At 40.8% G+C, this 26247-nt stretch overlaps 2 protein-coding genes across 6 annotated transcripts in view; one reads left to right on the forward strand and one right to left on the reverse strand.

Moving 5' to 3' along the window:
- The window catches only part of RNF141 (ring finger protein 141), a 48463-nt gene extending 38520 nt beyond the window's left edge, over positions 1–9943 (forward strand). For all 3 annotated transcript variants that reach the window (XM_030831371.2, XM_060303509.1, XM_070046145.1), the window contains 2 exons: positions 1802–1909; positions 6827–9943. In XM_030831371.2, the coding sequence (XP_030687231.1) occupies positions 1802–1909; positions 6827–6977 (259 nt within the window). In that variant the 3' untranslated portion in view covers positions 6978–9943. The remainder of the gene's footprint in view (positions 1–1801; positions 1910–6826) is intronic.
- A 7050-nt stretch (positions 9944–16993) lies between these two features.
- Positions 16994–26247, reverse strand: part of AMPD3 (adenosine monophosphate deaminase 3) — a 42746-nt gene continuing 33492 nt past the window's right edge. For all 3 annotated transcript variants that reach the window (XM_060303510.1, XM_030831367.2, XM_030831368.2), the window contains exons 11-15: positions 24781–24944; positions 23623–23743; positions 22312–22485; positions 20599–20709; positions 16994–19536 (exon numbers count right to left, since the gene is read on the reverse strand). In XM_060303510.1, the coding sequence (XP_060159493.1) occupies positions 19360–19536; positions 20599–20709; positions 22312–22485; positions 23623–23743; positions 24781–24944 (747 nt within the window). In that variant the 3' untranslated portion in view covers positions 16994–19359. The remainder of the gene's footprint in view (positions 19537–20598; positions 20710–22311; positions 22486–23622; positions 23744–24780; positions 24945–26247) is intronic.

Raw genomic sequence — 26247 nt, forward strand, 5'->3', positions numbered from 1 at the left:
GTCCATGTCCTTAGACATAAATTGTAAACTCCTCAAGAGCAGAGACCCTAGTTCTTCTGGGTCTGGCACAATACGTGGCACCTAAAAGGCATTTAAACATTTAAATGAATAGATATAGAAAAATTCAAATAACATTAGATCCACATCCATCTAGGGTTTCATTAAGTTTCCCCATTTCAATTCAGGGGCTGCCCTCTTTTATGCATTGCTAAAGCATAGCATTTAGTCTATTACCACATCCTGATGATTTGTCTTTTGTAATGCCACTTAGACCAGGCCCTAATTATCTCCCAGGTGAATTGCTGAAATAAGGATCTGATTGGTGTTCCTCCCTCTAGACTGTCCTCCATACTGCTCTCCCAATTAATCTCCTACAGCATTATTTCCAATGGGGGTTCACTTTCCCCTTGATTAAACTCTGTCAGAACAAGTTTAAACTTATTATTTTGATATACAAGGATCAGATTATCTCTGCTATACTTAAGCAATCTTTTCTCTTATTTTTCTCCCCGGAGCATGATGCTAGCCTCCTTGTTACACACATATACAGAGTTTTGGGGTTTTTTTTTCCTACCTCTGTTGCTTTGTTTATTCACATAGAACGTCCTCTGTCTGTCGAAATCCTATCATTTTTTTCTACCTCATCTTTCCGACAAGTTTGAAATATACTCATTTCTTCCTTCTTTACTTAGCACTTACTACATGTAATGCACATTTGACATTTGCTTATCTTCTATATACAAATTGACAGATTTTAAAGTACTATATAATGTCTTATATACAGTGGTATAAGCACAGCAGGGAATAAAAACATGTTAGAGATAGTTCCTACCCTCAAGAAGCTTATAGTCCAGTGGCTATACTTTGAAACATTTAATTTTTGTATAATTATAAAAGGTAGTACATGCTTGATGAAGTAAACCTAAAAATTACAGAATAGCACAAAGATTAAAAGCAAATTAAAATCACTTCAAGAAACATGTATTGAGAACCTAAGACAAACTCCTTGTATTCAAAGAGCTTACAGTGTATGGATAGACCAACCAATACATAGCCAATTAAAATACAGTATTTAAGTCCTTTAACTGAGGAAAATGTTGGTTTTGAGAGCATAGAGAAGATGGTATCTTGAGCTGAGTAACTGAGGTTGGAGTTTACCAAACTCACAAGAGTATGCCAGGAAAGGAAAACACCACATACAAAGGTCCTTGGCTCATTCAGGGGCCTTCAGAATTGTGGCTGGAGTAGAAGGTTCAGTATCTCTTTTCTTCCCAAGATGAAAGAGCTCTTTGAGGACAAATAACTTTGCTTTCTAACTCTTTTTGTATTTCATATAGCAAGCACCTGATCCTTAAGACTAAGCTATTCTTTCACTTATATGCCCATTATCAGCAGTAGCATAACAAGACCCTGATGGCAGGATCCCTATTTTAGAAAGCTTTGTATCCTGCATGGTACATAAATCATATATTGGTTGAATTCATTTATAAAAATTCAATATGATTAAAATGGGCTAAGTTATTTTCCAGTTTTGGTCCATATTTTCCTTTTAACCATCTCAGGATTTATCTTTTATCCAGTCCTTCCTTTATGGAATTTGCCCCTCTAGTACTTCTTCCCTAATATATTAGCTGTCCCTAAAAGATAAGTTAATTTACTCTGATATTGCATGAGTCATATTGTGCTTTATGTTGGGGGCACATAGATGCTTGATAATGCTTTTTAAGGGCAATGGAAACAAAGTTTACTGCACAGTGACAACAGAGAATATCATTGCTCCAGCTCAGTTTTCACATTGCAGGGTAAAGCAGCTGACTGACGAGGAGGAGTGCTGTATCTGTATGGATGGTCGAGCTGACCTCATCCTGCCTTGTGCTCACAGCTTTTGTCAGAAGTGCATTGACAAGTGGTAAGTAATCTGCTGCTTTCATGGGTTAGGCCAAGATCAAGAGGGAGAGTGTATATGAATAAACTTCAAAAAATGCAAAAATATTATAGTTAAGTATAAGAGATTTTGTTCTTTAGTACTTTGGATTTTATGACATGCCTCCTACTGGTTAAAATATTTTTATACCTAAAGTTTATAAAATGTGGGGATGTATCTTAGTTTTGACAATTTACTTTTGCTGTAAGGAGATTTGTGCCTGACTAGAGTCTAGAATCAAACATTCCGCCTTTTCTTCTATTTTCCTCCTCATTTCTACTTTTTTCCTCCATATATGATTAGAAAGAATAATGTGAATCCTTGAATATTGAATATTGGACCTGGAGAGAACTTTAGAGAATAGCTAGTCAAGCTCATTATTTTACAAAATAAGAATCAAGTGTTCAGGAGAATTTATAATTGACATACAATATGTCAGTTATAACTACATATATTTAACGTACAATTTGATATATTTTGATATATGCATATGCCCATAAAAATCATCATCACAATCTAGGTAATGAACAAATCTGTCACTCCCAAAAGTTACCTCATGCCCACTGTAAGGTCTCCTTCCCCCCACCCCTTCTTTTAGTCCCCAGACAACCACTAATATGCTTTCAATCACTATAAAATAATTTGGATTTTCTATAATTTTTATAAATGGAATCATACAGTATGTACTCTTCTTTTGTCTGGCTTTTTTCATTCATTGTAATTATTTCAAGATTTACTTATGTTGTAGTATGTATCAGTAGCTCCTTCCTTTTTATTACTGAGTAGTATTCATTGTATGGATATACCACAGCTTATTTATTATCCATTCACCCATTGATGGACATCGGGTTGTTTTCAATTTTTGGCTATTACAAATAAAGCTGCCTTTATATATACTTTAAATGTACATTTGTGGACAACTGCTTTTATGGACATACATTTTGTTTTTTTCTTGGATAAATAACTAGAAGTGGAATGGCTAGATCATACGGTAGGTATATGTTTAACTTTGTAAGAAACTGCCCACTGTTTTCCAAAGTGGCTGTGACATTTTACACTCCTACCAGCAGTGTATGAGAGCTCCACTTGCCACACAACCTTGCCAGTGCTTGGTATTTGTCAGTCCTTTTAATTGTAGCCATTCTAATAGATGTGTAGTGGTATCTCACTGTGGTTTTAATTTGCCTTTCCCTCCTGACTGATGATGCTGCGCATATTTTCTTATGCTAATTTTCCATCTGTATGTATTTCATCTTTGGTGAAGTATTCATTCAGATCTTTTGCCCATTTCTTTATTGGGTTGTTTTGTATTAAGTTTTGAGAGTTCTTTATGTATTATGGATACATGTCCTTTATCAGATATATGATTTGCAAGTATTTTCTCCCACTCTGATTTATCTTTTCATTCTCTTAAGAATGTCTTTCAAAGAGTAGACGTTTTTAATTTTGATGAAGTCCAATTTCTCAGTTTGTGATTAATGGATAATGATTTTTTACTGTCATATCTAAGAAATCTTTGTGTAACCCAAGGTCACAAAGGTTTTCTTCCATTTTTTCTTCCAAAAGATTTATAGGTTTTACATTTTGGTCTATGATCTATTTTGAGTTAATTTTTATATATGCTGTGACATGTGGATCAAAAAGTTTTTATTTTACGCTTACATGGCTTTCCAGTTGCTCCAGCACAATTTGTAGAAAAGACTATCTTTTCTTCACTAAATTGCCTCTTCACCTTTGTTAAAAATCAGTTGTTAAAGCACAGGTGAGTCTATTTCTGGACTCTATTCTGTTCCATTGACCTATTGTCTATTTCACACCAATACCACACTACATAGGTTAGTGTAGCTTTGTAAGTCTTAAAATCAGGGAGTGTTAATCCTCCAACTTTGTTCTTTTTCAAAGTTGTTTTGGCTTTTCTAGATCTTCTGCATTTCAGTGTGAACTGTATAATCAGCTTGTCAATTTCTACAAAAAAGCTATAAGAATTTTGATTGGGATTGCATTAAATAATTTTGAGAGTGTTAACTTCTTAACAATACTGAGTCTGCCAACGCACATCACAGTATATTTCTCGATTTATTTAGGTCTTCTTTAATTTCTGTCATCAATATTTGTAGTTTCCAGTGTTGCATATCCTTGACAGATTGATCCCTAAGTATTTTATAATTTTTATGCTACTTTAAATGGTATTTTTAAATTTCAGTTTCTGATTATTGTATTTCTATGTACTAGCAATAAACAGATTTTGTGTATCAATCTATCGTGCAACCTTACGGATTTATTTATTAGCTCTTATAGCTTTATTGTAGATTCCATAGGATTTTATCAAGTGTGTGAAAAACACTTTTGAAAGATATTTTTTCTGGATATAGAATTCTAGACTGATATTTTTTCTCTCAGTACTTTAATGATGTTGCTCCCCCCGCTTCTTGCTTACATCATTTCCTGTGAGAAATCTGCTCTCATCCTCATCATTTTTCCTCTGTAGGTAATGTGCCTTTTTTTCTCTGGCTGCTTTTAAGGTTTTTTCCCTTTATCACTGATTTTGAGCAATTTGATTGATGTGCGTTAGTTTTCTTCATGTTCCTTGCACTTAGGGTTCATTGAGCTCCTTGGATTTGTAGGTTTATAGTATCATCAGTTTTGGAAATTTTTCAGCCAGTATTTTCTCAAATATTTTTTTCTGTTTTCTTTTGTCCCCTCTCCTTCTGAGACTCCAGTTACTAATGTATTAGACCACTTTAGGTTGTCCCACAGTTCACTGATGCTATTTTCCTTCTTTTTTTTTTTTTTTTTTTTTTTTTTGCGGTACATGGGCCTCTCACTGCTGTGGCCTCTCCCGTTGCAGAGCACAGGCTCCGGACATGCAGGCCCAGCAGCCATGGCTCATGGGCCCAGCCGCTCCGCGGCATGTGGGATCCTCCCGGACCGGGGCACAAACCCGTGTCCCCTGCATCGGCAGGCGGACTCTCAACCACTGCGCCACCAGGGAAGCCCTTTCCTTCTTTTTTGAGTCATTTTCTCTGTATTTCATTTTGGATATTGCTATATCTTTTCAAATTCACTAATCTTTTTTTCCTGCAATGTCTAACTTGCCATTAATCCCACCCAGTGTATTTTTTTCTTGAGATATCTTAGTTTTCATCCAGAAGTTTAAGTTTTTAATATCTTCCAATCTCTGCTTAATATGTTTGTCTTTCCTCTACTTTTTTAATATATGGAATATAATTATTATAACCTTTCATTTTCTTGCTGCTAATTCTAATATCTGTGTGAGTTCTGGATTACTTTTGATGGATTTTCCTCTTCATTTTGGGTTGTATTTTTATACTTCTTTGTATGACTGGTAGTTCTTAACTGGGTGCCAGACATTGTGATTTTTTTACCTTTTGGGGTACTGGATATTTTTGTATACGTATAAATATTCTTGAGCTTTGTTCTGGAATATAGTTACTTGGAAACAGTTTAATCCTTTTGAGTCTTGCTTTTATGGTTTGTTAGGCAGGACCAGAATGATGTTTAGTTTAGAAGCTAATTATGCCCCACTAATGAGACAAGACTTCAGAGTACTCTACCCAATGCTCCATAAATTATGAGGTTTTCCACGCTGGCTGGTGGGAACAGGCAATGTCCCAGGCCCTGTGTGAGCTTTGGTTACTGTTCCCTCAAATCCTTTTGGGTGATTCCACAGCCTCGAGTAGTTTCCTCACATGCACACACTGATCATTACTCTACTGAATATATCTACGGGGACCTTCAGTAGACTGTGGGATTCTCCCTTTGTGTAGCTTTCTCCTTTGCAGTACTCCACCCTATGAACTCTAGCTGCTTTGGCTTCCCGAGGTCCTCAGCTCTGACTTGTCAACTCAGGGAGTCTACCGGGCTCCATCTCAGTCTCCCCTGCTTGCTCTGTAGCCTGGAAACTCTCAAGGGCAGTAAGCTGGGCAATTATAGGGCTCACCTTCTTTTGCTTCCTATCTCTCCAGGGTTATAATCTTTTGTCATCTTATGCTTAGTGTTGAAAACCGTTATTTCATGTATTTTGTCCAGTGTTTTAGTTGTTTCAAGTGGGAAGATAAATCTGTTCCCTATTGGCCAGAAACTGACTGTTTTAAAATTGTAACTTTGTGCACAGAAAAGCACACAATTATCTTGAAAAATATCTCTGAGGAACCAGAAATGAATCTGAATTATATATGCCAGCTCTACTTTCACATTGAGTTTTTGGAACAGATTTCTAAATTTTTGCACAGAAGCCAAGGAGCAATTGATATAATTTAATTACTTTGGTCTCAGACTTCACTGAGAGATGAAGAGAAAAATATTTTCCCTCTATGACATGTTTCTGGCTCAAATATGTTATTTTTGAAATTTCCAAAATAATGTTTGACAAGACAAAAAAATCCCTTTGGAAAACATAATCTGATTTAAGTGATTATATATAAGCTCTTTCCTCCCCCCAAAATTATTCTGCATGTAAAGTTCATTTATTATTTTAAACCTTGAATGCTTCCATTCCATTGTTTATAGCAGCAAAAGATAGGAGAAAACCTAAATGTCCTTCTATGGGAGATAAGTTAAATGAAGTATGGCCTATCCAAACAGTGTATGTTTATTTTGAATAGACAGCTCTAACAGGTGCTGATACTTGTAAAAAGAGCAGTGATGTATAGATACACACAAGCTTGGTCATGCCTGGTCTATCTCTAGAAGAATGTATAAGAAACTGGTAACAGTGGTTGCCTCTGGGGATAATAATTAAAGACTGGGATAGGAGGAAGAGATATATTTTTCACTATATACTTTTATGCTGTTTACTTAAAAAAAAATGTACTTGTATTGTTCCAAATCCATTTTTTAAACAGAAAAAGAAAACAAACTGTTATTTGACTTCTCTAATAGGAGTGATCGACACAGGAATTGCCCGATTTGCCGCCTACAGATGACTGGAGCAAATGAATCTTGGGTGGTGTCAGATGCACCCACTGAAGATGATATGGCTAACTATATTCTTAACATGGCTGATGAGGCAGGCCAGCCCCATAGGCCATGACCTTGGGGTGAAGTGTTCTGTTGCTAATGTGGGCTACAAACACTTTGGTCATGGCGGAAGAATGCAGGGATGTTGTAGGACAGACACAGAGAAGTCAATTTTCCCCACCCTCTTATTTTCACTATTCTGACAATTTGTCCATTTCCTTTGATAAACTTTCCATGTCTTCCATTTATGGTAAACTAAAACTTGCTACTGTTTTAGACCATATTTTCCTATTGTTTATCTGTTCTAATATATATTAGGACTAATAGCTCTTGACTCCTTTGCTGAGGTAACAGCAACATTTCCAGGGGCTTCTGAAATACTATTATTTTTCAGGGCAAGAGTATTCTGGAATCTATTTAGTTAGGTTTAAAATAAACCTTGAATGTTAAAAAGCTGTAGCCATCTGAGAGAAAATCTTAAATGACTGAAAATGTAGAATACATCAAAGTGCATGTTACTACTTAAATTAGTCTTACTGCTGGAATCTAAGGAGTATGTATGCCCCCTTGTGGTTAGCTATTGCTCCTTTTATAGTTTTTACTTGAAATAATCCGCAATTATTTCATAACTTTAAGTGTTTTGGAACTACATGCTTTTCACTTAAAAGTCTTCTCCCCCCTCCCCCATGCTGTATAATTTGGATTAGGACTATAAACTTGGGCAGGACTTTGCCTTGTAAATGGATTTCTGCTGGAGAATCTTCTTGGCTATTCTGGAAATGCTTTCCCACAGCTGGGAAACTGTTCTAAATAGCTTTTGATAATACGTATGTATCTTGCCGTTTCAGATGGAAATTTTTCTTCATCACAGACCCTAAATTTTATGTCCAAATTATGATAAATCATTCAATATTGGTTTATGATGCTTTTATTTTCTTAATTTGAAGGCATCTTTCTGAGGTCCCAAAGTCTTCAAATTTCTTAGATTAAGAGAGAAGAAAATAGGGTGTAGCCTTTTAACCATACGTACATAAAACACCTCTGAAAGTTAGGAGATTAATTTAACTTACTGTTTCACTGCATTTTATTTGAAATACCCTGAAAGAGTATAGTTATGTTCAGTGGCATTTGAACCATTTTTTTAAAATTTTGCTTATAAAGTAAAATTTTTTATTTTATGCAAACACTAACATTTCAGCATATAATAAACTAGGGCCTGATGTCTTTAAAAAGTATTTTAACATTCCATGTAACTTTTCTGATTTATTATTGGTAAATTGCAAATGTTACTATTTTCCAGAGTACCAAAGTATACAATTTAAGTTGCTGCTTATTGACAGCAGAATTTTTGGATACTAGGGACTTTAATAGGCATGCAAATTAAGTAATTCATTTTTAGGAAAAATGTCTGACAAAAGGTAGCTTGATTTTACCCCAAAAATAGTGATAACTAATTGGTTGACATTCATGATGGGGGCAGCTCAGTACCAAATAGCTAAACACTTGCTATGGACGCTTATGCAAGTAGAGTACTGGGGGCTGTAGCATATCAACCTGGCAGTGTACTTGATGGCTGTGTGACCTAGAGAAAGCCCCTTCCTCTGGTTTGTAGGTTCTTACTTTAGAAACAGACTTTATCTGTGGTTTTCACACTTTATTTCAGCAATAGAACTTTTTTTTCAAGTAAAAATCTTACTCAGAACCCTTACACACATGTGCTGCACATGCATGAACACACACCCTACCCCACTAAATGTCATTTTATCATTATAAATTTCCTTATATAAACTTTATATACCATAATAACTAAATATTTATGAAGTCAACCAATGAAAACATGTATTAATGCACTGGTGATTACCAGTATATTGGAATCTGATGAGTAATACAGTTGTATGATGGGACTTGTTTTTAAAATTTTTTTTCAAAAGAAAGAATTAAATAATTCAAGTCAAAATCCAGAACTCTGAATCTCCTCCATGGATTCTTAGTACTCCATGGAACCTATTTTGAAAACCTTGAGACAGAGAATCCTCTGAGGTGTTTTCCAGCTCTAAGATTTTAAATTGTCTTTATGGATTAGATTTTCTGAGTCTCATTCAGATTGCCCAATTTAAGAATGTTTCTGAAAATGAACAAAGTGGCTTTACTGATTTTTAGATCTTTCCAGGTATAGCCAATGATTTTATCCCCCAGAATCCTTCACCTTTCAAGGAATTATTTAACAGTGAGCCCAGTGACTTGATATTGCCCAAACCTTTTATTTTCCAATATGAGCTCCAAAACACTAACTGATCTACTGTGAAATTAAACGTTTTTACTAGCCTTATCAAATAAAGGAGCACCGTTTTTTGCTCACTCCATTAAACTGGGTGATAATTCTTCAGATGTGAATGTTAGGTAGGTTCTACTGTAATAGCTAATCATAGAAGTTATAAATTTGTTTAATGGATGAAATGTATACTTTTTGTATTCTGTACAGCTTGTCTTTTTTAAATATGAAGTACTTAAACGCACTTACTATGATAGGAAATATGTGTGCCTTCTAGGATTTATGAAGTGGTTTCATGAACTCTTAAGAAATTTGTTTTATAAGTTATAAAGTTTCCCTATCTTAACCCAATAACAAAGGGTTTACTCATAATACTGTAGAACTTTAGTTTGAGAAAGTGGATTTGACTATGTACTGAATTTAGACGTTGAAAATAATAGTATCTGTTTTATTCTTAGGGCAAACTGACATATTGTGCAATAAATAATCTTTAGCAAGTAAATTTAGCTAATTGAAGAGATTTTTTTTTTCTTATCATGTAGTTTCACATTCTTATATACTGTGTTTATATTCCTTAGAGGACTATTTTGTATTGTGCTCTGGGGGATTGTAATGTTTTTGTGCTATGTTTTAAAACTCATTTCAAATTAGACTCAATTTCCTTATACCTAATATATGTATGGGTAATAAGGCTGCTTGAAAATATATTTTGGTTCAGTGATTTTTATCACTGGAAAGTTGGATTCATTAAAAGGTAGTCCAAAGAATTTGCACTTTTCACTGTTTTTTTCTTCATTAAGTAAGTCCAGCTTACTTTGTCTGTCTAGGAATAAGAAAACTACTTGGAGATTAGGGAAATCAGCTGTTCACCCACATTTAAAATGGGCAACACAATGACAATATAATATAAAGAGTTAGCAACAGACTTTCATTTGTTTTCATGGTCTTTTGTTACCCTACTGAATAGTAAAAATAATCGATAAAATACTTTATGGTGGTTTTGATGTTTACCTTATAAGATCATTTCTAAGATAAAAGAATGTAATTAGAGAAGCAGGCTAGAATCTTAGTGCTGAGAAGTGGAAAGCCATTTATAAGAAGGAGTAGCAGTTAATAATTAATGTATATTGTCATGGAGAAGTACACATTTTGGTATCAAAGACATAAACGTCCCCTCAGATATATTTTGATAATCTTGCAGCTGTTTATAGTCTTAATTCTTTGGCATCCTCTTTCTAATCACATATTCCTTTAGAGGTTGAAGGTATAAAAATTTTCAAGGAACTGTGTCTGATGAGTGTTCCTTTTATTGCAGTTATACTTTTTTTTGAGATTTTAATTCTTTTTAATTTTTTTATTGGAGCAAAATTGCTTTACAATGTTGTGTTAGTTTCTGCTCTACAGTGAAGTAAATCAGCAATATTTATACCAATATCCACTCCCTCTTGGACCTCCCTCCCCACCTTTGCCCTCCCCCCCGCCCCCCCCCAATCTAGATCACAGAGCACCAAGCTGAGCTCCCTGTGCTATACAGCAGGTTCCCACTATCTATTTTACACACAGTAGTGTATTTATATCAAACCTAATCTCCCTATTCGTCCCACCCTCCCTGTCCCCCCCATGTCCACAAGTCTGTTCTCTATGTCTGTGTCTCTATTCCTATCCTACAAATAACTTCATCTGTACCATTTTTCTAGATTCCACATATATGCGTTAATATACGATATTTGTTTTTCTCTTTTTGGCTTACTTCACTCTGTATGATAGACTCTAGGTCCATCCACATCTCTACAAATGACCCACTTTCATTCCTTTTTATGACTAATATTCCATTGTATATACATACCACATCTTCTTTATCCATTCATCTATCGTTGGACATTTAGGTTGTTTCCGTGTCCTATTGTAAAGCGTGCTGCAATGAACATTGGGATACATGTGTCCTTTTGAATTATGGTTTTCTCAGGGTATATGCCCAGTAGTGGGATTGCTGGGTCATATGGTAGTTCTATTTGTAGTTTTTTAAGGAACCTCCATACTGTTCTCCATAGTGGCTGTATCAATTTACATTCCCACCAACAGTGCAAATGGGTTCGCTTTTCTCTACACCCTCTCCAGCATTTATTGTTTGTAGATTTTTTGACGATGGCCATTCTCACTGGTGTGAGGTGATACCTCATTGTAGTTTTGATTTGCATTTCTCCAATAATTAGTGATGTTGAGCATCTTTTCATGTGCCTCTTGGCCATCTGTATGTCTTCTTTGGTAAAATTTAGGTCTTTTGCACATTTTTAAATTGGGTTGTTTTTTTGATATTGAGATCCATGAGCTGTTTGTATATTTTGGAGATTAATCCTTTGTCTGTTGCTTCATTGGCAAATATTTTCTCCCATTCTGAGTGTTGTCTTCTTGTCTTATTTATGGTTTCCTTCGCTGTGCAAAAGTTTTTAAGTTTCATTAGGACCCATTTGTTTATTTTTGTTTTTATTTTCATTACTCTAGGAGGTAGGTCAAAAAAGATCTTGCTGTGGTTTATGTCAAAGAGTGATTTTCCTATGTTTTCCTCTAAGAGTTTTATAGTGTCTGGTCTTACATTTAGGTCTTTAATCCATTTTGAGTTTATTTTTGGCTGTGGTGTTAGGGAATGTTCTAATTTCATTCTTTTACATGTAGCTGTCCAGTTTTCCCAGCACCACTTATTGAAGAGGCTGTCTTTTCTCCATTATATGTTCTTTCCTCCTTTGTCATAGATTAGGTGACCATATGTGCATGGGTTTATCTCTGGGCTTTCTATCCTGTTCATTGATCTATATTTCTGTTTTTGTGCCAATACCATACTGTCTTCATTACTGTAGCTTTGTAGTATAGTCTGAAGTCAGGTACCTGATTCATCCAGCTCTGTTTTTCTTTTGGAAGAGTGCTTTGGCTATTCGGGGTCTTTTGTGTTTCCATACAAATTGTAAAATTTTTTGTTCTAATTCTGTGAAGAATGCCATTGGTAGTTTGATAGGAATTGCATCGAGTCTGTAGATTGCTTTGGTAGTATAGTCATTTTCACAATATTGATTCTTCCAATCCAAGAACATGGTATATTTCTCCATCTGTTTATGTCATCTTTGATTTCTTTCATCAGTGTTTTATAGTTTTCTGAGTACAAGTCTTTCACCTCCTTAGGCAGCTTTATTCCTAGGTATTTTATTCTTTTTGTTGCAGTGGTAAATGGGATTGTTTCCTTGATTTCTCTGATTTTTCGTTGTTACTGTATAGGAATGCCAGAGATTTCTGTGCATTAATTTTGTATCCTGCGACCTTACCAAATTCAGTGACTAGTTTAAGTAGTTGTCTGGTGGCATCTTTAGGATTTTCTATGTATAGTATCATGTCATCTGCAAACAGTGACAGTTTTACTTCTTCTTTTCCAATTTGTATTTCTTTTCTTTTTCTTCTCTGATTGCTGTGGCTAGGACTTCCAAAATTATGTTGAGTAAGAGTGGCAGGAGTGGACATCCTTATTTCTGATCTTAGTGGAAATGCTTTCAGTTTTTCATCATTCAGTATGACGCTTGCTGTGGGTTTGTCATATATGGCCTTTATTATGTTGAGGTAGGTTCCCTCTATGCCCATTTTCTGGAGAGTTTTTATCATAAATGTGTGTGGAATTTTGTCAAAAGCTTTTTCTGCACCTATTGAGATGATCATATGGTTTTTATTACTTAATTTGTTAATGTGGTATATCACATTGATTGATTTGTGTATATTGAAGAATCCTTGCATCCCTGGGATAAATCCCACTTGATCATGGTGTATGATCCTTTCAATGTGTTGTTGGATTCTGTTTGCTAGTATTTTGTTGAGGATTTTTGCATCTGTGTTCATCAGTGATATTGGTCTGTAATTTTCTTTTTTTGTTGTATCTTTGTCTGGTTTTGGTATCAGGGTGATGGTGGCTTTGTAGAACAAATTTGGGAGTGTTCTTCCCTCTGCAATTTTTTGGAAGAGTTTGAGAAGGGTCAGTGTTAGCTCTTCTCTAAATGTTTGCTAGAATTCACCTGTGAAGCCATCTGTTCCTAGACATTTTTTTGGAAGATTTTTAATTACAGTTTCAATTTCATTACTTGTGATAGGTCTGTTTATATTCTGTAATTCTTCCTGGTTCAGTCTTGGAAAATTGTACCTTTCCAAGAATTTGTCCATTTCTTTGAGGTTGTCCATTTTATTGGCACATAGTTGTTTGCAGTAGTCTCTTATAATCCTTTGTATTTCTGCAGTGTCAGTTGTGATTTCCCCTATTTCTGATTTTACTGATTTGCATCCTCTTTTTCTTGATGAGTCTGGCTAAAGGTTTATCCATTTTATCTTCTCAAAGAACCAACTTTTAGTTTTATTGGTCTTTGCTATTGTTTTATTTCTATTTCATTTATTTCTGCTCTGATCTTTATTATTTCTTTCCTTCTACTGACTTTGGGTTTTCTTTGTTCTTTCTCTAGTTGCTTTAGGTGTAAGGTTAGATTGTTTGAGATTTTTCTTGTCTCTTGAGGTGAGATTGAATTGCTATAAGCTTCCCTCTTAGAACTGCTTTTGCTGCATCCCATAATTTTTGGGTCGTAGTGTTTTAATTATCATCTGTTTCTATGTATTTTTTAATTTCTTCTTTGATTTCTTCAGTGATCTCTTGGTTATTTAGTAGTGCACTGTTTAGCATCCATGTATTTGTGTTTTTTAGTTTTTTTCCTGTAATTGATTTCCAATCTCATCCCATTGTGGTCAGAAAAGATGCTGGATACGATTTCAATTTTCTTAAATTTTCCGAGGCTTGATTTGTGGCCCAAGGTGTGATCTACCCTGGAGAATGTTCCATGTGCACTTGAGTAGAAAGTGTATTCTGCCACTTGCAGGTGGAATGTTCTATAAATATCAATTAAATCTGTCTGGTCTATTGTGTCATTTAAAGCTTGTGTTTCCTTATTTATTTTGTTTGGATGATCTGTCCATTGGTGTAAGTGGGGTGTTAAAAGTCCCCTACTGTTACTGTGTTACTGTCCGTTTCCCCTTTTATGGTTGTTTTAGCAGTTGCCTTATGTATTGAGGTGCTCCTCTGTTGGGTGCATATTTATAATTGTTACATTTTTTTCTTGGATTGATCCCTTGATCATTATGTAGTGTCCCTTATCTCTTGTAACAGTCTATTTTAAAGTCTATTTTATCTGATACGAGTATTGCTACTCCAGCTTTCTTTTGATTTCCATTTGCATGGAATATCTTTTTCCATCCCTTCACTTTCAGTCTGTATGTATCCCTAGGTCTGAAGTGGGTCTCTTGTAGACAGCATATATATGGGTCTTGTTTTTGTATCTATTCAGCCAGTCTGTGTCTTTTGATTGGGGCATTTAATCCATTTGCATTCAAGGTTATTATCAAGATGTATATTCCTATTACCATTTTAATTGTTTTGGGTTTGTTTTTGTGGGTCTTTTTCTTCTCTTGTGTTTCCCGCCAGGAGAAGTTCCTTTAGCATTTGTTGTAAAGCTGGTTTGGTGATGCTGAATTCTCTTAGGTTTTGCTGGTCTGAAAAAGCTTTTGATTTCTCCATCGAATCTGAATGAGATTCTTGCTGGGTAGATTAATCTTGGTTGTAGGTGTTTCTCTTTCATCACTTTAAGCATATCTTTCCACTCCCTTCTGGCCTGCAGTTTCTGCTGAAAAATCAGCTGATAACCTTATGGGGATTCCTTTGTATGTTATTTTTTGTTTTTCCCTTACTGCTCTTAATATTTTTTCATGAATTTTTGTTAGTTTGATTAATATGTGTCTTGGTGTGTTTTTCCTAGGGTTTATCCTGTATGGGACTCTCTGCACTTCCTGGACTTGGGTGACTATTTCCTTTCCCATGTTAGGGAAGTTTTCCACTATAATCTCTTCAAATATTTTCTCAGACCCTTTCTTTCTTCTTCTTCTGGGACCCCTATACTTCGAATGTTGGTGCATTTAGTGTTGTCCCAGAGGTCTCTGAGAGTGTCTTCTTTTCATTTTTTCTTTATTCTGCTCCTTGGCAGTTATTTCCACCATTCTGTCTTCCCACTCACGTATTCATTCTTCTCCCTCAGTTATTCTGTTATTGATTCCTTCTAGTCTATTTTTCATTTCAGTTATTGTGTTGTTCATCTCTGTTCGTTTGTTCTTTAGTTCTTCTAGATCTTTGTTAAACATTTCTTACATTTTCTTAATTCATGCCTCCATTCTGTTTCTGAGATTCTAGATCATCTTTACTATCATATCTCTGAATTATTTTTCAGGTAGATTGCCTATTTCCTCTTAATTTATTTGGTCTTGTAGGTTTTTACCTTGCTCCTTCATCAGTAACATATTTTTTTGTCATCTCATTTTCTTTTTTTTTTTGGATGGCTGGGATTGTGTTCCTGTTTTGCTGGTTGTTTCGCCTGAGGCTTCCAGCACTGGAGTTTGTAGGCTGTTGGGTAGAGCTGGGTCTTAGTGCCGAAATGAGGACCTCACTCTGATGAATATTCCCTGGGGTCTGGGAATATTCTCTGTCAGGCCAGTGGTTTGGACTCGGACCTCCCATCACAGGAGCTCTGACCCAGCCCCGGGCTCGTGAACCAAGATCCCACAAGCTGCATGGGGCAGCAAAAAAAGGAGAACAATAACGAAGTGTAAAAAATAAAATTAGATTAGAAAACTGACAGACATGTTAGAAAGAATAAAAAAATAAAAATATAGATGAAAACAACACCTGGATGGTAAAACAAAACCACAATAGTAAAAAAAAAAAAAAAAAAGCTTGAAAAGGCCTTGGCTATGGGGTGCGGGGCTTAGGCAGCGGTGGTGTTTAGGTAGTAGGCAGGGCCTATGCTTAGGACCCACAGGGCAGGAAAAGGCCCTAGGGGTGGGGGAATGGAGGGGGGCTTAGGCTTAATGCAACAGGAGGGGCCCCAGCCCTGGAGGGCAGAGGAACAGGTCCAGGACCCGAGCAGGCTCACTGGGCCTGAGTGGGTGGGGGAAACACTAGGCACATCCCCCCAGTCCTCTGATCCCGCAGGGCCCCTCCCCATTGGACTCTCTTCTTCTACCTGCTCCTTCCCTCCTATGCCCTAGGACCCATGAGGCTGGAGGGGGCCTTGGAGAATGGAGGACCAGGCCCGGAAGCCCAGCAGGCTTCTCAGGCCCCAAGTGGGTGAGGGGGAAACACCTGCCACACCTCCCCTGATCCTCCCGTCCCAGAGGGCCCCTCCCATCCACCTCTCCTCATGTCCCCGCTTCCCTCCTATGCCCCAAGGACCCATGCAGCCCAGAGGGGGGTCTTGGAGGGCAAGGGACCTGGCCTGGGAGCCCAGCAGGCTTCCTGGGTCCCAGTTGGTCAGGGGAGATGCTAGGTGTGCTCCCCCTTGATCCTCCAAGCCCCAAGGGTCCCTCCAGGAGTGGAAACCCCTCCCCTCTCCCAACTACCCCTCAGGTGCATTGGTCCTGTCCAGCCTCCACTTCTCCCCCCTCACTGCCCCCTCATCCTACCCGGTCGCTCGGGGGTTCTTCCCGTCTCCTTAGGCGTCGAGGTCCCCCACCAGTGTCCAGCAGGCACCCTAGTTGTGGGGAGACGTGAACTCTGCATCCTCCCCCGCCACCATCTTGACTCTGCCCCCTCTATACTTGTTCTTTATAACAGTCGTAGTTCAGGTAGAGAATACCTAGGTATATTACCAACATATCACCTTCAGTTGTATCTGCAAACCCAGAGAAAGGTCAATATTGTTTCACCAACACAGCACTCAAACAAGTAAAGAGAAAGCCATAGGGATGTGCTTTCAACTCAGCTTTATCCAAGGTAAGAGAAAGTAAAGGCCCAGGACAGGCCTTGGTAAATACCATCCCAGGAGCTTGATTGGTTTTTATGAGGCAAAGAACAATAATATTGATCATTTCAGCAATGCAGTTTGAAGTAACATATAATGTGAACTTGAGCCTTTTAGAGTAAGCAAGGGATAACATGCCTCAAAAACCATTCTTTTAGAAATGTGGGCTAGTATACAATTGGTTTTGAGTCCAGCTCTGATCACAAAAGAAAGTAGAGATCCACCCAAAAAGGCCAATTAGGTACAATGATGTAATAACAGTGCACAGTGCTATAGAAAAAGGTATCTGAAAAGCTTGCAGGACAGGTAAAATCCAACAGGTGTTGGCTGAACAGACTGAAGTTATATCCAAGGAAAAGGAAATGACCATGTGAGGCTTTGGTCATGAACTGTTACAGCAGAAGTTAGAGAAAAAAAAGCAAAGTTTTACCTTCTGGGTTTTGCTTTGTAAAGCTTACTTTGCAAGCTTCAGTTCAAAATTTCTGAGTTTTCCTAGTGAATGTCATCCATACCTGAACCTTAGTAAACAGATAAATTAGTAATTATTATTGATAGCTTTTCATGATGCCCATCTTTCTTAAAAACTTAAAGATATGCCTTGAATAGTTTAAAACTACTAGTTAGCCACAGTCCTAACAGACTTTAATAATAAAAACAAATACTTGATACAGATAAAATGACAATGAAAAACTGTACAATACTTGCTATGTTAGGGCAAAAGTATACAAATGGCTTTTCAAAAAATAGTGGATGCCTAACACAAATACTCGGTTTTCATTCAATTTCATGATTAGCTGTAAGATAGCACATGTCTGCCTAGTAAAAAGACTACATTTATTGTTTGTACTAAGTTGACCAGTAGAGGTGATAAGCATTATAAAGTAACAGGACAAAACAATCTAAAGTCAGGTAAGCATTTTCACAGGCAAAAATCGGGTTCTTCTAACTCTGTAATAATTCAGAAGGGCTTCCTGTAGTCTGCATTTGCCCACAGAGATAGACAGGAAGGTCCTTGAGCAGCTTGGTGATTACCAGAAGCACACATCCTTAAAAAGTTGCTAAAAGAGGAAATTCATTCATTTATTTAATATACATATATTGAGCACCTACTATGTACCAGGCACTAGTAACACAGATGAAGAATACACTGGTAAAGCTTAAATTCAGACTAGTCTTTAAAAATGCTTTCTACCTAGCCCCAGGGACCACTTATATCTTCTGAAGAAGTCTGCATATTAGGTAAAGGTGAGATTTCACCTGGGGGGGGGGGAATGCACCAGGTTACAGTGACAGAAAAAATCTACATTTGTGAGGTCTGATGGAATAGTGGGGAAAGGACTGGATTAGGATTAGGGAAACCTAGTTCTAGTCCTATTACTTATTAGAGCTGTGTGACCTTAAGCAAACTTTACTTCTGTGGCCCTAACTCTTCATAAGTAAAATGATAATTGGGCTACAATCATAGAATATTAAAGCCAAAAAGAACAGAGGTCATCTAGTCCTGTGCTTTTCAAAGTCCTTAGTTCAAATGTAAATACACAGAAGTCCCAATGTAAAACTGATGAAAGCAGAGTCACCTTGAAGAAGTAAAAGCAGCACCCCAGAACCTCATTCCCCCCTGCCCACCCCTGCCTTGAAGTGGTCCAGGAGGCGAACTCACAGACCACCACCTGAAAATCACTCATCTAGTGCAAACTCTCACCTTTCAGATGAGGAAACCAAGACCCAAAATAGGAGTGATGGTTGTGATGTGAATATTTGGTTTCCTAAATAGAAAGGGAGGGAGGCTAAATAAAAGTTTTAAAAACTCATTAAAAAAAAAAAAAGCACAACAAAGGAAGTTTTCTAATTCTCTCGAAGTAGCTCCTTTATGAAAGGGAGCTTTGAAACAGACTTTAAGGCAGCCAGCCCATCAGAGGCTGAAATGAACAAATACCAACTAGTCTGCAGGGCCTACAGAGAGGACTGTGGCAGAAAACCACACAGCCCTCATATATCAGTGGGCACTGGACCATGTAAGATCCTTGTCCCAACAATGCAAGCATTAGCACTTTCAAGAGAAACATCTGGAAAATTAGGAATGAATATAGACAAGTGTCTAGCTCCCAGATCCCCAAGGAGGATTCACCATCTATTACTCAAAAATATTAACAGAAGTGGGCATATTAGACCTTAAAGTGAACAGTGCAACCAAAAATCACTAGTTTGAAAGTTCTTCACAGGCATCCTCTCCGTGGAGGATAGTTTGGTATCTTGAACACTGTTAATCACAGCAGATTTGAAATTAAACCAGAAAGTTAAAATGCATGTCTAGTGCTCGACTACTTGGTCAGGGCTGTGATCTCTTCTGATTTCATGGCGTCAGACAGGAAGCTGAGCTCATTGCATAAGGTCTCATATCGGAACGCCATCCGGATCTGAGCAACATTTGTCTTTCGAATATCATTTCCTTCAGGTCCCTCTTTATAATAATTTTGTCCCAGAAATTTTTGCTTTTCCTGTGGACCAAGAGAAATACAAATGAAACAATATACCTTAGAATCACTTTCTATATCCACATGGCAGCTCTGACATTAACCACACCAAGTCAGGCTAGTCCTCCAAAGCAGGTCCTCCATCAAGACATCTTCCCCCACAGAGCTCTTACAAAATTCCTCCTGGCCTCCCTCTCCTCGAGCTTGTCACCCTGACAACCACATTCATTCCCGTCATTTCCAACTGTGCTTTCCTTGGTCAGAAAGGCAAAGAACTACAAGAGCTGCTGGCAATGAAGAAGGCAAGATGAAGGCGTGAAGACTCTAGCAAGGCTCTCCCGGGAGCTGACAAGAGCACAGGTGTGTCTGGGGACAGCCAGTCCAAGGAATCATGTCCCCACAAAATGAATCTTGAGCCTTAACTCTTGTCTACATCAGCATCCAACAAGAGCAAGATGCAGCCCTCTCCCTGTACCAGTGACACCACCCAGCGAAGGTACCCCAGGGACCTAAGACACCATCTGGAGCAATGGTTCTCAACCCTGGCTCCATGTCAGAATCACCTAGGGAGCTACAAAAAATTTTTTTGTAATTACTGATGTCTGGGTCCCATCCCTAGAGTTTTCTATTCAATCTAGGTACTATTCATCTATTCAAGAAGTATTGAGTGCCCACTATGTGCCAGGGTCTATTCTAGGCCCCAGGGCTATAATGCTGAACTTACATTCTAGAAGGCAAGACAGAAAAACACATGACTACATATGGCAATGTCATATAGTAATAAATGTTATGATGGAGAATGAGGGCAAGTGTGTGGCTATTGTAGAGTGGGTAATCAGGGGAGGCCTCTCTGAGGAGGTGACATTTGAGCAGAGGTCTGAAAAAGGTGACAGAGCATCCATGAAAATTCAGGAGTCTCCACAGCGTTCTCCCCTAGAATATGAGTTTTCAGTGTGACAGAGACCCTGCTTGTTCTGTTCATCCCCAGTCCCAGGGCCAAGAAAGTGCCTGGCACACAGCAGGCATCCGATGTACACGTGTGTTGAAAGGACAGGAGGGATGGGGTGGTGCAATCACACGGCGTACCTGATGCGAGAGGCCGCTCTGCAGCACACTGTTCCTGGCGATCTCACACAGGTCACACGTGCTCAGCTTCCACACTTGAGCCGCAATTGCATATTCTTCCATAAGTGCTTCCTAGATTCCCCCAAAGTAAATGTGTTAGATGGGAGACTATCCATTTCAATGCTTCACATATTTCCCAAGCTAGAAGCATCAGACTGACATTGCAGATTTCATTTTTCTTTAAGGACTGGCACCTGAATAATAAAACAATATCCCCCCACCTTTAAATTACAAACTCCGGAGATCTTTGTGTGAAAGCTCAGGTTGCCAAAGCCAGATATATCAAAGAACACCTACAGATTTATCTGTTGACCAACACATGTTCCAAGCCCTGTGCCCATGACTGGGGATGCCAGCCTGCTCTCCTGTGCCTGTCTCCCTGTCGTGCACACTTTTAGTACCCATCCTATAGTCTTGCTTTGTATTTAACACATTTTCTTAGGATCATCCAAAATAAAAGTTAATCTGAGTAAAGAACAGAGATGGAACATTAAATAGGAATGAGAAGCGATCAAGGATCAGTAGTGAGATAGTGTTAGCCCAGAAGCATTTGGGTTTGAGCTGTGCTTATACTTTGTCCTCTGGGATGTGAAACGTCTGACATTTATCACAAGCCCTTCCGTCACCTCTTTGCCACATCATTGCCTCTGTATTGTAGAGCAGTGGTTCTGAAAACATGGTCCCAGCATTCCTGAGGGTCCCCAAGGCCTCTGGAAGGTCCTCCCTTTTCCAACTATGCATTTTGTGAGGCAAGATTTTCTTCATACACCTTGATAAAAGTAATTTATCACAGCAGATTAACTGAAGAAGCAGAGATGAGAATCCAGCTGTCCTCTATCAAACTAGACATTAAAGAGATTTTCAAAACGCCATTCTTGCCATTCTCAGTATTTTGTTATTGTAGTTTGCAGAAATATGGTTATTCTCATAAAAATTGCTAAGTTTGTTAACATTTAATGATTTATTAGTGTTATTTTACATGAGTTAGTATTTTTCAATTTCACACAGTTAAGTATCACTAGATACAAGGCATGTCAACCACAGCTCTCTGAGGGCCTCAGTTCTTCATAATATAAAGGGGTCCTGAGACCAGAAGCTTGGAGCTTGGAGCCTGTCCTAGAAGACCCAGGCACCTCTATTTTTACTAATCCGTGGCTGGTCTTATCAGTACCACCCAAACGTGCTTGTACACTAAGTGATGCATGGCATCGCCTTTCCCTTCCTCTTCAGTTTTCCAGAGATCCACAGTGTGCTAGTAATAATAGTGGTAACAAAAATGGTAGCTAACATCTTTAATACATGCTGTACGCAGACACTACATTAGACACTGATTCATTATCTTAATGAATCCTTAGAATAAGGTAGAGGTGGACATAGGAACAATTTTATCCCTATTTTACACATGAAGAAGGATAAAATACAGAGAGGTCAAGTAAGTAGCTCTACCAACATCACAGAGCTAGTGAATATCAAAGACGGAAAATGAAAGGCAAAGAAAAATCCTCAAAGATTCAAGAACCCCGAGGGCTCCTGGAAGGAGCACTTCGCTCACCAGAAAGTTACCTCTTGTCTTCAGTGGGCCACCAATGCCACCCCAAAGGCAGAGCTGAGCCATGTGCTCAGGTGCCAGCAGTGGGAGGCCCTACAGTCCTTATCTGCCCCTAAAGTCCTCACCTTCGTGTAGTGGAACTGCATGGGGTCATCGGTGGAGAGAGAAACATGCAGTCCCTTATGCAGGAATTCCCTCAGAGGGTTTTTGGAATATTCGAGGAACAGACTGTTGTTGCTAAGAGGAGACATGGCAATGGGGATCTGAGCAAGGTAGTAGAGATACTGCAACACCGGACTCTGCAAAAGAACCACCAAACTCAGGAAACAAGAGCCAGCGAGGGGAGAGAGGGATGGGAGAAGCATTCACCAGGGGAAACCAGGGGTCCGGGCAGTGTCTGCGGGAGCCCCCAGTCACCCCGAGCTCCACAACGCCAGGACCCCCAGGCCCACCCTCCACATTTACCTCACTACTGCATCAGGGCCCATCCCTCCCTGGGACTGCTCTCCTGCCCACTAAGCGCTCCCTCTTGGCTCCAGACTGGAGGCACAGCTCAGGGCAGGAAGGGAAGGGCACCTACAAGGCCCCGGGCTGACCCCAACCTACGTCCTCAGCTGCCCTCCCCCAGGAGCTGACCCCAATAGGTCAGTCCTGGAGATGCCCACTTTTGTTGCTTTGCGCTCTGACCACAAACATTCAGGTTGAGACTGTAAACACTGCAGCTCCTCGGAGGTAGGAAGGGGCGGACCTGACCGGGCCAGAGTGGTTCTCTGATGTAGCAGCCACCCCACACAGAAATGTGAAACACGGTTCGACCTCCCCAGGACCAGGGAAGGAGAGGAGTTGGAACAAATATCCTTCCTATGGAAGTGAGTCAAAATACGGAGAAGACAATGCACAGAGTTCATGGTAGCATGATTTACACGAGCAAAAAGTTGGGTGGATTCTGTGCAACAGCTAGAGCCTGGCTGAATCAGGCACAGCCCAAGCAAGTGGCAGCCGTCCTTTCAGCAGCCTTTAGAATGAGCAGCGCAGAAAAACGCTTGTGACGATAAGGGATGAAGAAGGAACCAAAAATTTGTGTTCTTTATGATAATAAGCATATTAGAAATATGTTCTGGAAAAAGATGGGAATTGGAAATACTAAAAAGCTAATAATGCTGTTTCTATTAAAGTAATAGCAATAAGGACTTTTTTCCATTTCTCCATTTTTTTGAAAATCTAAATTGTGATGTATTTGGCTATGTTTTTTCATAATTAAATACGAAGCCAAGAGACTACAGACGGCACAGCCCAGAAAAAGGCCCGGCCTTCCTGCATCACTGGCCAGAGCCTCCCAGGGCGCAGGCAGGAGCCCAGGTGGTCCCACTCCTCCCCAGGGCAGCCCCGGGCGGGACTGTCACTGCAGGGCAGCCATCTGTCAGGGGCCCAGTTACCTTCTTGAGGAGCAGCCCATGGGAAATGTTGTCGGCAGTCAGGAAAGCAGATACCAAGTGAGTGATGGAGCCAGACTCCCCGCAGTGAGGCCGGAACAGGAACGTGCTCAGGCCCCGTTCCCTGCAGACGTGAGGCTTGTGGTGAGAAAGAACCCCTGGTCCACCTGCCCCGGGCCCCACAGGCCTGCACTGCTAGCTCAGGGCCCACTCCAGGGGAGACAGTCCCCCATGGCAGGGTCCGCACCGCTGAGGCAGGGCACCCTGGAAACAACCTCTCCCCAGGTGCTGAGGCCCAGGCCCAGAGCTCCTCAGAACCAAGAGACCTCATCTCTGGGAAGAGAGGGCCTAGTCCTCCATCCTCTCCTCCCCTTCCCCAGGGCCTGGTAGCCCAGATTCATAGACCTTCAGAGCAGGAAAGCCCACGAGAAACTGTGGAGTCCAGCCTCCTTGTTATAAAAAGGGGTAAACCCAGATGTCAGAAGCCACCGAGAGGGCAACGGCAGAGCTAGAACTAGAGCTCCTACCTCGGAGAGCTCAGCCCAGGGCTCCAACCCTGGCCGTCTCCTTTCAATCATGGTCCCCCTCAAAACTTCCACACCCACAAACTAGCGCTGGCTGAGGCTGAGCTCTGAGGCCCCGTGGCCCAGCAGGGGTGGGAGGACGCTAGACGTGTGGGGAGGGACTGGCTCAGCATCCTGCCTCGTGGGCCTCGCCTCCATGTGTGCGCTGTGGGGAGCCTGGGCGTGAGACCACTGGATGGAAGCTCCATGAGCACGTGGATGCAATGTTTTGTTCCCTATTATGTGTCCCGTGCCCAGGACCGTGCCTTAACATGGCAGGTGCTGTGATTCACTGAATGGATAGACGCACGTGTGAACACCACTGGCGTGGAGGTTAGTGAACGTGTATCAGCAGGTCCTGTGTCTCTATCATATCAGGGACAGACGTGCACACATGTAGGTGTTGGTGAGTGTGTGTATGGACGTGTGTCCAGGCATGGGGTCTGGCTGCCTTGTATGTGTGATCGTATCTGTGGCAGCAGGCACGCCTGCATGTGTGTGTAGCCCTATGGGTACGTGCCCTGTGGGTACGTGCCCTGTGGGGTGGGCCCAGGAGCATCCCCTGGTTTGAGGTGTGCACAGGGGCCAGCTCACCCACCTGCGGAGGTTGTTGAGCACCATGATGTTGGCATACATGTAGTACAGGTAGTAGCTGTAGGGCGGGTTCTGCTCGCTGGTCCAGACGTCCGGGCTGGGGCTCTTGTCTGAGAACATGTGATCGCTGTGCTTGGACTCATCATCCACGCTGTCAAACCCCGTCACCTGGGCAGGAGGAGGGGTCCTGCGTCAAGCCAGGGCAGACGAGCTGCCAAAGGCCTTGGTATATGTGCAGCTGAGGTGAGCCTGCTGAAGGCACTGGAGCCCAGGCCTCTCAGCTGTGAAACCTCAGCTGGGGACCCCGTGGCCTGCCTGAGCCCCATTCTTTCCAGGGATAGTGAGTGGGCGCAGCGCCCCAGTCTGTCCCTCCGGGGCTTCCAGAGGTACCCGGGAAGTCAGTCTGGAGAGTGCCAAGCCCCTGTGTGGTGGCAACAGTGAAGGGAAGCTCAGGCCAGGCCAGGTGAGCGGTGAGGCGGCTATACTCACCTCCCATCCTTAGGCTGTGCCAACAGCAGCGGTGCCAACAGCTGTGAGGGGGAAGGGGACAGGCATTTCCCCTGCACCTACTGTATGTCAGGGCCTGCTTGAAGCACTTACCACACATCAGCTAACTTAATACTCAAGTGACCCTGTGAGGGAGGGCTTGGCTGACAGCAAAGCAGGGCCAGTTAAGGAGCTTTCCCACGTGAGACGACCAGCTCTGAGCCTAAACGGGCTCAGGGTCTGCACTGTTTGGGGCTGTAGGTGGAGGATGCCCTAGAGCGGCCATGATGTCCCAGGTGTGGCCAGCTGGGATGCCTCTCAAACAGGCCAAGGTGTGTGCCATCCAAGAGGGCCCCTTGGCAGGCTGAGCCATGGCTCTTGGGGTCAGAGCAGCTCAGGAGATGCCCACCCTCCCCCTGCACTTACACCTCAGCTGGGGCCCACACTACACCCCCAGGGCCCCACCCGAGTCACAGGCTTCCCGTCACCTGCTCCCAGAGGTCAGGCCCTGATGAAGGATGTACCTGCAAGGACCCAGCTCTCAGCCAGCATGCAGAGCAGTTTTGCTCCTGTCCCTCAGCCACAGCTATGCTTTGGGAAGGGGCCCCTGAAGGACCGGCTGAGTCTGCCTGTTCCGAAATGGCAGTAGGGGCCCAGAGGAGCAAGCGACCACCAGGGGCTTGGCAGAATCTTCCCTGTCACGGTCATTATGTGTCAAAGGAAATGACAGGGTCCCACTGCAGCTCTCAGCACAGCCTGGACAGGTCTGGGTGCCAGGGCGGACCTCGAGTTCCGCTCTGCTCTGCGCTCACTAGCTCCATGCTGCACCTGAACTCTGGGGGCCCAGCATGGGGGCAGTGTCAGCCCCTCTCCTGGGCTGCTAATGCAGGGCCCCAAACTGGGTCTCCCATGGCCTCAAGCACAAAACATGTCCAAACCCCAACTCCTCCTCCCCAAGCCTGCTGTCCCCCCATAGTTGGCAGTG

The sequence above is a fragment of the Globicephala melas genome, chromosome 8 (genome assembly GCF_963455315.2).
Source record: "Globicephala melas chromosome 8, mGloMel1.2, whole genome shotgun sequence".
Classification (NCBI taxonomy): Eukaryota; Metazoa; Chordata; class Mammalia; order Artiodactyla; family Delphinidae; genus Globicephala; species Globicephala melas.